The 11,349-nt window shown below is 42.2% G+C and overlaps 1 protein-coding gene across 1 annotated transcript in view; it reads right to left on the bottom strand.

The window, feature by feature from the left end:
- Window positions 1-10,457: 10,457 nt before the first annotated feature.
- LOC135711522 (muscle-specific protein 20-like) overlaps window positions 10,458-11,349 on the bottom strand; it is a 169,595-nt gene continuing 168,703 nt past the window's right edge. The window contains exon 4 of the mRNA XM_065234392.1: window positions 10,458-10,977. Within this exon, the coding sequence (XP_065090464.1) occupies window positions 10,786-10,977 (192 nt within the window). The 3' untranslated portion in view covers window positions 10,458-10,785. The remainder of the gene's footprint in view (window positions 10,978-11,349) is intronic.

Below are 11,349 nucleotides of genomic sequence, written 5' to 3'. Positions count from 1 at the left end.
TTATGCCATTCTAATATGCGATTTTGACTTAAACTGTAGCAATTTACGATACTGTCTGTACATTGTTATACGACTTCTGGTTGTCTGGGTGTGTGTTAAAGAGGATAAAACTAAGGTTAAATGGCAGAATCAGTTCTCAGATGAAATCAAACGAGGAAAGGGTGTAAAGCAAGGATGTCTTTTGTCACCATTCCTTTTTAATTTAGTGATTCAAAGTGTACTGAAGAAAGTAGCTATGAAAGTGCCACATATGAGATTGGTTGAGATTGGATTTCTCATATTACCCATAATACTGGCATTTGCTGACGACCTTCTTATAATAGTCGACGACCAACAAGATCTGGAAAAGATTATAACTGCCTTGGAGGAATGCTTGGCAGAGGTGGGATTAGAAATCGACACCAAAAAAAGTCAGATATTAATCAGGGTACCGAATGCCACGAGAAGTGCACCGAAGACGATAAAATTGAATGGAAAGGATTATGATACATGCGAGTCAAAGAAATATCTTGGAGTGGATCTTACAAGCACACTAAATCGTCCAGCAATAATTAGACAGAGATGTGTCAACGCAATGAAGTCAGCCAAATCGATTGTTCAATTTTGTAAAACCTTTAATCCGTCATGGGAAATCGGGAGACTAATTTACAACACAGTCATTTCTCCGGCAATTCAATATGGAACAAAAGTATCCACACTCACTAAGAGAAGCAGATTGCAATTAGCGAAATACGAAAAACTCATAGTGAAGGATATTTGGAACAATTGTAAAAAGGAAAATAGATAGTTGAATGTTAGAAAAGAGTTGGCAGGAAAAACAAATAATAGAAGAATCAGGTTGGGCAGAATTTCTTATTATGGACATATCATCAGGAGAAAGCAATTACATCCTCTTAAACTGGCATATAAATTTAAATTTGAATGGAAAAAAGAGGGCAGGCCTAGCTTTACGTGGAAAGATTCGCTGAAGCAAGACTTTTCAAGATATGAAGGGATGAATAAAAGAGGTTGGAAGTTACTAGCCAGTGATAGGGAAAAACTGAAGAAAATAGAGGAAATATATGAAGAAAGTGGAATTGAAATTTCCGATGGAGAAAGTGATGAGGAGTGAAAAAAATTGCTGTAGAAGAAGAAAGAAAATGTGTAACAACAACAAGGAAAATGAGTAGGACCAGGTAAAATTGCGAATGAAAAAAAATGTAAGCTTCAGAAAATTGGAACATAAGTAAAGCAACAATTCATCGTCATCAAAGGTACTTACACTGATACAGGTAAATTGACTGAACTCTAAATAACCCTTTTTTTTTAATACATTTCATTAATCAAACATTATTATATGCTGGGTTTGGGGGGGGGGGGCAGCCTAAGGGTTTCAAAGGATTTTTAGACTGGACAAGGGTTCGTGGATTTGCCAGTCCCTTGTCACGTGTTGATAGATGTACATCTTGTCGTTTGTCTTCCAAAAGTTAAAAAGTCATAATAAGAATTATAATTTGTGTTTCTGATTGTGTGTAATCTACTCAGATCAATAACATCTTATCGTGTAAAATTTCAACAAATTTGAAAGAATTAACCATATGCAATATTCAAATGATGTTATATCAAAATGCCTGCAGTTGCCTGTTGATTTGTGGTCGTTATTTTACCCAGCAAGGTCTACACTAATCACTGTAAAAAAATGGCTGCTACTTTTTGCTATATTTTGAGTAATTGACATTTTTATGAATCACTTTTTTGAGACATTTATGTTTATAACTTTATAATAAAGTATGATATATAAAATAATGGGTATTTATTGGATGAGTTAAACCATTCTGATAATAATCAGAGTATAAAACTTATACATTTGACGTATATAGGTGAAAAAAAGGGGAAACACTCAATTTTAGAGGTTAGTTTTCCTAATTGCCCGATATCTCGCTTAATGTGAGTCATAGAGTTTCGATGTCTTGGACAACATTTCTCTACACTTCAAATTACATAACTTTTCCGGAAAAACCATTCAGCTAGGATGCTCCGTTCAAAAGATAGACTCGAGTGCCACCTATGTGGCGTAAAAATGAACTAATATGAAACTTTCAAAAGATGGCGCTTTTAATATTGAGCAACTTTGTAGAACATTGTATCGCTGTAGAAAGCAAACCAACGGCGCTAGAGGTTTTGGCCACGCGATTGTCTTCGTAATGTGCGGTGGTCTGATCTAGATCCAAATTTATTTCACATTTGAACCCAAGATGAAGAGGTGACAATTGGCTTCTTACTCTTTAATTTCTATCTCTATCTCTATCTTTATCTATGTCTATCTCTATCTTACGCACATCAAATCAGCCAATCACGAGCTGGCTCACGTTTGACAGAAAAGTGGTTCATTTTTGCCCCCGTATTGTAACCTCTTCTCTTAGATTTGAACCAGCAAAAATGAAATAGATCAAACTGTGTGTGCACGCTCCGGTTGGTCTATATATTTGCCCGTTCTGCTTGAAACGTCAAAACCTACTCACTCCCTGATTTCGGGGTCAGCCATTTTTTAATCTCGTGCGCGTTCGTACACTGTTTTTATCAGGGCAATTACCACGAAATTGACCTCCGATGGCAAATTCCCGGGAGAGATTACGACACGCATTTTTTTGTAAAGGAAATTTAATCCATCCCAAAGATGCTCTATGATGTGAAGCATCATGCTGCAAATCAAATGAGCGTTGTATGTTAAGTTTACCCCGTGCTTGGAATAGGGTCCCGGGGGTGCTGAAGCCGTTCCTTACCCTAAATTTTAAAAACCAATACCTCGGGGTGTCTAAACTTTTGCTGTTGTGACGACTGAACCCACCAGTCCGAGAGGATCGAACAGTTGGGCAATAAGAGATAACGCCATTCGCTTGGTGAGTGATGGTGTTGTACCAGGAGGAGGTAGCTCGATGCGATAACGGAAGACGACAGAAGCCGGTTCTCAGTGTAGGCCCAGCGTGTTTATGCATTGGTCAGGTTAAAGGTCTACGGATGGCTGTAAAGCACGATTTTCCGGAGGTACATCTTCGAGGACGGCGTCTTCGTTCGATGTTCATTAACGTAACGTGAATCCGCCCTTAGCCAGTAACGAATCCAATTGCTCTCGTAACTTCGAAGTTTCAGTGACGTTGGGTCCACCGGAGAATAAGTCGTCTGCATAAAAATCCTTGCAGAAAACTTCTGCCACCTCGGGAAAATTTTCACGTTCATCCTCCGCTAGCTGTTGAAGCGAGTGTTGAAGTACCTGTGTGGCGAGAAACGGCGCGCTGGCTGTCCCGTACGTTACCGTTTTCAGTTCGATAGTGAGGAGGGGCAAATCGGGGGAAGAGGTGTATCGCGTTTGTCCACCAGTACATGCCGGTACATTTGTTTGACGTCGCCAGGGAGCATTACAGGATGCTTCCGTGAACGCATCAGGATTGATCTCATGTCTTGTTGAACGATAGGACCGACTTCGAATTTATATGATTTTTATTTCTTGTGTTTGTGTGGTTTACATGTATGAATTTTTCAAGTGGCACAGATGCGTCTTTTCAACTTTAGTACATTTGAGATTTTAATTATTATTTACAGTTCCTAGTCCTATCAGGCCTGTTTTAAAGAATGACCACCTTGGTGAAATTGGTTTGTTTTAAATGGGAAAAAAGGAGACTACTTATAATTACTATTCACAACTACAACTAACCTACAACTACTATATACACCTAACCTACTATATACAAATTGCTTATCAAAACATGTTCTGATGTATTGCATTCCTGCTCAATCCTAGTCTTAATTTCATCAATTATTTTGGAACATTTGCCTCTTGGTGGAGATCTGAAATTCTTGTGTCAAAGGGACGATCAAGGATCATCCCAAGCACTCTGTTCTGAGCGACTTGGATTTTGTTCCTGTGAGTCTGTGCACAATTGATTTCCACACCGGAGCTGCGTAGAGGATCGCAGGTGCTATAATTTGTTTGTAGATAGCCAGTTTGTTCACCCTTGAGAGGCGGGATCTGCGGCAAATCAGCGGATACAGACACCTAACCAAGGCGGAACACTTGACTACGGTTTTCTCCACATGCGAGCAAAATAGAAGCTTTTCGTCAAACAACATCCCGAGATAGGTTACTTCGGCGGTACAGTACAAGAGGGAGCCGGTTTTAGTTTGGGTGATTGCAGATGGCGTCAAGACATCGTTGGAGCTTGTTTGTTATTTCGCGAGGCATCCTACCCTTGACGGTTATTGCGGTATCATCTGCGAACAGGAAGAACACGCAACCGTCTCCGAGGGGAGGAATGTCTGAAGTGTAGATGCTGTAAAGCAAAGGGCCCAACAGACTTCCTTCAGTGTTCATACGGTTGTCGACAGAAGCAGACCACTCTCAATGTGTGTCACGCGATCGTCTGTTTACTCGGCAGCAACCATTGTGTGGTCCTCCTCCTTTCAGTCGATGCGTCGTCGACTTTGGAAAGCAACCGTTTCGTGATGAATGCGTGAGTGCTGACCACGTTTTGCGTCCATTGCTGCAATGGAAGCGCTCTGACCCCCGTTGGTGAATCTGCCTTACAATGAAACTACTGGAAGCGGCTCACGTTCTGGTGGAGGAGGCTTATTGGATAGCGGAAGATAGAATGTTTATTGTGTTGTACCTTTTGACTATAGTTTTAAGATGTATTGTATAGTGAACAAGAATCATCGGCTCTGTAAAGTTAATTTGGTTGAGCCTTATCAAATAAATTAATAAACAAAAAAAACAGACTTCCTTGCGGAACTCCTGCTGGGATGGAGAACGTGTTTGAAAGGCAGCCATTCAACGATACCTTAAACGACCTTTGCTGAAGGTAGAAACGGGTGATTTGAACAAGATGCAAAGGAAAGTTGAAGTTACAAAGCTTGTATACAAGCCCATTGTGCCAGACATTGTCAAACGCTTTCTCAACGTCTAACAATGCCATGGCTGTGGACTTGGATACAGCCTTGTTACTTCGGATGTTATTCATCACCCGTACTAGCTGATGATTTGTGGAGTGCCCCTTCCTGAACCCGAAATGGTTCCGCTAGGAGAATGTTGTTCGCCTCGACAAACTTAAGCAAACGGTTGAGAATTAGTTTATCGAACAATTTGCTCAGCGCTGAAAGGAGAGTCAATAATTGCGCTGTAGTGGGTTGGTGTTTTTCCTCAAGCGAGCTCAAGTCCAAAGTGTTACCGTTCGAGGGATTGTGGGGGAAGATAGTGTGTATTGTTGTTCGTAGTCATCGTCTTTTTCCCCGAATTTTCATACGACGTGGACTCCCCTAGATCCAGAAAGAAAGAGATAGAGAGAGAGAGTGAGAGATAGGGAGGAAGAAGAACACAGCCCGCAGCAATCCATCGTTCATCAATCGAAAAAGTGGTCCCGTTTACCCTTCGTCCCCGCAAGTAAGTATATCACCAAAACAACTCAAGATCCAGAAATAAAAACCGATGGCGCTGCAGAATAATGAGGTAACTTCTACAATGTACTATAATTTGTACAATAATACTTATATTACTCATACTACTTTAAACAATCGTCACGTCGGTCATAGCTTTTTATGATTGCCTGAACAATGCGTAAAGAGCAAATTGAAACATTGAACGTCGCGTGATAGTGGAATTTAATCAAGGCCTAAATACCTTTTCGTAGCCTTTTGTTTTCGGAATTGAAAGATCGTCGGTTGCAGTGGCTTGCTTACTGAGCAGAAAAACGCGGTCCCAGGTCATTTCATATTAAAAATGTATGGTAAGATCGCTTGTTTATCGTGTATTTTGCTAAACCTTTCGTTGTCGTCGATGCTGGGTTTGAATAGTTATAACAACTTGAGTAACGGTATGATGTGATATGAGGGGCTCGGTGGCCTTAGAGCAACCGTTTTTGCTTACTGAGCAGAACATCCAGAGTCTAATCTCAAGCCCATCCACATCAAGATTCGTCAATCGTTTTATTTGTTAATATGACTACATGGTAATAACTGCAACTCGATGATTAAAAAGGAGCTCGTTTGCCTAGTAGCAAACGTTTTTGCTTACTGAGCAGAAGACCGTGTGTTCAATCCCAAGCTCCTTCGCGTTATACGATCGTTAGGACATCAATTCAGCTTATCGTTTACCAAAACGAACCCTGCTGCAAACCCAACGCTCTTACCCAACATCCCTGTGATTCCTCGTGGAAGTGCAGAGGACTCCTCGGCTTCCATCAAAGCGAGTGTCACGTTAACACATTCCTACCCATTTCTTTTATTGACCTGCGTTCAGGCGCGGCTGGCGCTGGTATTGCCTAATTCGAGACCACCAGTTTTTACACATTGAGCATGATTGCTAGTCCCAAGCATCGTCTATTGGTTCTCTGTGTAATTACAGCTGGTCTGGCAATAACAGAGTAGCAACCGTGGGCGGTCAATCATGCTCATGCTCATGCTCATTTGCTCAGCGCTGAAGGGAGGTTGATTGGTCTGTAGCTTGAAGCTAGCGTTGGGTCCTTCCCGGGTTTGCGGATAGGTATGATTTTCGCTGTCTTCCAGATACTTGGAACGTAGTGCAGTTCCAAGCATCTGTTGAAGACAGCAGCCAGCAGAAGTGAACCTTCATGCTGAGATTTTTCAATACTAGGTTGAATATTCCATTATACCCGGGGGCCTTCATGTTTTTGGTGCATTTCAGCGCTGAACAAATCTGTTCCACTGTGTCTTCCTCCAGAGGGATGGCACAAGGGGAGGAATCAAGGTTGAGTACGCATTGCTCAACCTGAGCTTCGAGCAGACTTTGAATGTTGGAGCCAAGCAAATGCGATTTGGCAATATGCTCACCAATCGCATTTGCTTTCTCCTGAGGGGTGATTATGAGCCGATCGTCATCATTTTCATCTTTGAGTGATGGAATGGGTATGGGGTGCGTCTTTAAGACCTTGGCAACCTTCCAGAATGATCTGGAGCGGTCGTCCAGATTCTGGACAAGCCACCCGAAACTTTCGTTCCGGAGTGAGACCATTCTGGAAGCAATCTCCTTGTTCAGATCGGCCATTTCACGTTTCCTCGCTAGATCTCCGGTTCTCTGGAACTGGCGTCTACGAACATTTCTCAGGCGAATCAAGAGTTGGGTGTGGGAATCAATGGCAATAAACTTACCCCTCACAGAAACTCGTCGGACGCACGCCTCGTCAGCCACGGTTGTGGTTTGGTGGAGTCCCTCCAACGCTCGGTTGATCTCCTCCACGGTGTCAAGCGGCGAGTTATCGATGATGTGCCTGTCTACCACGCGTTCAAACTGGGCCCAGTTTACGCGATGGTAGTCCTTGCGCAGACTTGAAGCAGGAGCCATGTTGCAGCCCAGTTCAGCTACCACCGGTTGGTGGTCGGAGCTGAGTTCGTTCAAGGCTATCGGCTTTGACAAGCCAGTATTTGTAAGAAACAGGTCTAGCGTCGATGGACTGCCTGACGGTGAGATGAATGTTGGCTCGTCCGAGAACCAAACGGAGTACAGCCCATGCTGCGAATGGTCGAACAACAGACGACCGTTCTGGTTCTGCTGGTAGCTCCGCCAGGCCTCATGGCGAACATTCAGATCACCTCCAACAACGAAGCGGGAACCGGAACGGGTGATGGTGGACAGGTCTTTCTTGAATTTAGCCGCTAGTCCGCTGCTGGCGGCACACTGTCGAGGGCAGTAGACGGCGATGAACTGGACGTATCCAGTCGACGACTCCACCTCCACGCCAAGGGCCTCGATGATAGAGGTGCGGATATGGGACAGAGTGTGTTATTTTATTCCTTTCTTGACGACGACCGCACCGACGACCATAAATGTACATCAACTAGACTGAATGAGTGAAGTGCAAACGATCGACTGACTGATGTCAAGTGGGGGTTAGATAGGACCGACCATTAGAGCATCATTTAAGGACAACTCGTACCTTTGTGTTTGAGAGATCAGCAGACGAGTGGACTAACGAGATACAGGGATCTTGACGTTGGGGAGTCGCACGTGTGAAGCGGAAGAAGGGATATGACCAGCTGATTGAGAACTAGGTGAGCACGGTATAACTGGAGGTTTATTGTTGGCGAGGAGAAAGCCTTTCACTTTATAATACGCAGACTCAAATTCGCTGCGTGATTTAAACTGCTGCTCTAAGTCTGCTTCGTCTAGCGATTCCAATTCCGATTGGGTTTTATTGAAATCCACCCAGAGTGTCGAGAGATGCTCCAGTCGCACTGAACCTTGGTGGACATCAGTGTCCACGTTAAATTCGTCCATGAAGGTATGGATAAGTGAGAATGATGTTTGGAGGTTACGTAAGCGCACTTTGAGCGCCTTGATCCGACGTTCCGAAGTCATTTTGATCTGGAACTGGAGAGCAAGGTTAAGAGTTTGGAACTATAATTACCTTAAATATGGCATGTGCCTTGTAATAATGTAATCAGCAGCAGCAGCGTTGTAGCAGAAGATGAGGTTGAAGATGGCGTAAAATCGTTCACAGTCCAATGAATAGACCTTCCTTCAGAACACAGGCACAATATGGCGAAAAGTCCACTGGAGAAACCACGTTTTTGAATGAACAGAGTGTCGACGCTTATCCGGCTCGAAGGACCAGATGATGTCATTATAATTAGAGATGTGAACCGATAGGTTAGAGGTTTGATCGATGAAAAACGGAATTATTCATTGCTAGAGATTTAAGAGCGGTTATATAAAATAAAATGGATTTGATCGAATATAAATCAAACCAGTGTTGGGAAAGTATCTAAAAATCAAATCTCAACAAAGAATAAGATTAGCGGCGCCGGTGGTGTAGTGGTACGCGTAATTACCTGTCACTCCAGCAGGCCTGGATGTTCTGAGGCATAACATCTCTGATTACGCCTTCCTTCGAAAGGGAAGTAAAGCCGTTGGTCCCCGGTTCATGAGTTGATGGGTCGATAGGTAGGGTCCAGGTGTGGAGCATCCTCCCTGGCGTCAGTAGCATTGGTGCTCAGCACGGAAACAAATCAAGAAAAAACAACAACGAAAAAAACATAATATGCGGCAGTGGATTATGGATACACTGAAGTGAATTTTACATGCATTTCGATCAAATGCAAATGTAAAATGCATCAGGGGCTAAATTTTCGACGTTATTGTACCTGATGCTATTTTCCGTGAATTCCACACCTGAGTACCTTCAAAACACGCCGTCTGTTCGCCAAGCAGTTCACTTACGTTTAATCGAAGATAACATATCAAGAAGACTGGCAACTAATCCATTTTCTCAAACGATCGGTATGAGACAGGCACAATCGCGTCATCTGCCGCTCAAAGGTAAATGCTCCGAACGGATTGAATAGCAAAGGCTCCATCCTCAGAAGAAAGGTTTGTGTATGTGCTCTTATTTTCTATGCATTCATCGCTACTGTGTCTGTCGCTCAGATACAGGCAAATTTGGCTGTCTTCTTCATATGTTGTCTTCGGTTTAATGCAATCCGATGCAACAAAATGTTAATGAACTGCTTCAAACTGTAGTTTTTCCGACAGGCTCATGAACTGCTTTCGTTTATCATGTTTCTACGGGTTGATAGTGGCACAGTTACAAATTTTAACGATTCCGAGGCCCCATAGCACTCGGCAGGAGAGAACTACGCACTTCTTCAACGATTCCATGATCCTGTATCACTTTAAGCCTGGTACGCAGCTGAAAAGTAACGACGTTTACTTTTCTTTAGCATTTATTGACCCAGTACGCAGTTGAAAAGAAATCGGTAAAGGAAAGATCGATTACATTCGTATGGTGGTCGACATGAAGGTGGCGCATTCTGATTTATATTTCACTTTCCTTGCGGAATAATGATCTGATAAATTATTCCGTTCGGTAATTTTGACGATTGTTACAAAACTGAGGAATTGGATTGTTTATTGTTGGTTTTTAAAATTGACGACACCGTGCTATGATCTCAAAATTTAGCGAAAGACACATACCTATGCTGTTAAATTTTCTTTTGGGAATAACCCTAAAAAAAATACTTTTCCATTTTCTTTTCTGCTGCGCACCAGGCTTTATGACTTAATTTACACTTACATATATGGATAAACGAAGTCTTTTTATTTCCTGCAGTTACATTATTACAGTGAAAAACATAATAAAATTAGAGTAATTCAATATTTTGTGTTGAACAGCCTGGTACATCGATCGAATTGACGCTTTAAATGAAAATGGCATCATCAGAACCGCAGCGCCAACTATGAGTCGTTTGCTGCTTTTTTCTCTATCCTAACATAGTGGAGTTTAGAAAATCAGCGCATTGAGAGATCAGATGACAGCCCTGCAGAAAATTCTCCATTTCAGGCGAACAAGGTGTGCTATATCTCGACTATCTGAGAAGTTTCTATCTTCGGCAAAGGATTAATAATGGTTTCTTCAATTGGGTCGCAAAAAATCTATCTTCCGTATTGGAATACAGCAGAGCTACTATATTTTTTTTTACCAGATAACAGCATTCATGCTTAAATGTTTTCAATTTCCTGTACTTATCGCAATGACAGCACACATCTGATTAGACGATCTACAAATACTTTTAGTTATCATTTAAATCGAAGTGACATACATCACCGAATGCATAATAAATATCATAAACTGTAAAACAGAAACAAAACTAGGGGTAAAGCTTAGCACGTTCACTGCACTTAAATTTTTGTAGTCGAGGCAAATAGTGTAAATAAATAAATAATTTAATTAACTCAAATTTTTGGCGGTGCAAACGGAACAGAAAATGCGCCTATAAACTCTATGAACGGGAAGAATCACTTCACTTTCCGAGTAAAATTTTCCGGGTAGCGCCAAAGTTGAGCCCGGCCTGGGTGGCTCCCTTGTTGGAACCGGCCTGTAGACCAATCAGACCCTCACCGGCACGCAGCTGCTCCTCGGTGAACTCGCGGCGATTTTCCTCCGATGGGCGAGGACCCAGGTACGGGCCGCGAAACTCCGGGTGGCGATAGCACTGTAATGGGATGGAAAAGAGTTGGATTGTTACGCAGAAATAACAGATAATAAACAAAATTAAGGAGCAAGAGCTCGCCCTTAATCCACAAAATGTTTGTTTTTTTTTTGTTTGTTTATTAATTTATTTGATAAGGCTCAAACGAATTAACAGAGCCGAGGATTCTTGGTCACTATACAATACATCTTGAAACTATAGTCAACAACACAATAAACACTTTATCTTCCGCTATTGAAAAAGCCTCCTCCATCAGAACTGGAGCCGCTTCTAGTAGTTTGATTGTATGGCAGTTACGCCATCGGGGGGCAGAGTGTAGCATCCCAAATTGTAGCATTTCTAATATTTCCAAATTATCATAAATTATCATGAACG

The sequence above is a fragment of the Ochlerotatus camptorhynchus genome, unplaced genomic scaffold (genome assembly GCF_037179485.1).
Source record: "Ochlerotatus camptorhynchus isolate MF236.1 unplaced genomic scaffold, CSIRO-AGI_Acam_v1.1 ptg000433l, whole genome shotgun sequence".
Classification (NCBI taxonomy): Eukaryota; Metazoa; Arthropoda; class Insecta; order Diptera; family Culicidae; genus Ochlerotatus; species Ochlerotatus camptorhynchus.
This window is presented reverse-complemented; position numbering and strand designations above follow the sequence as displayed.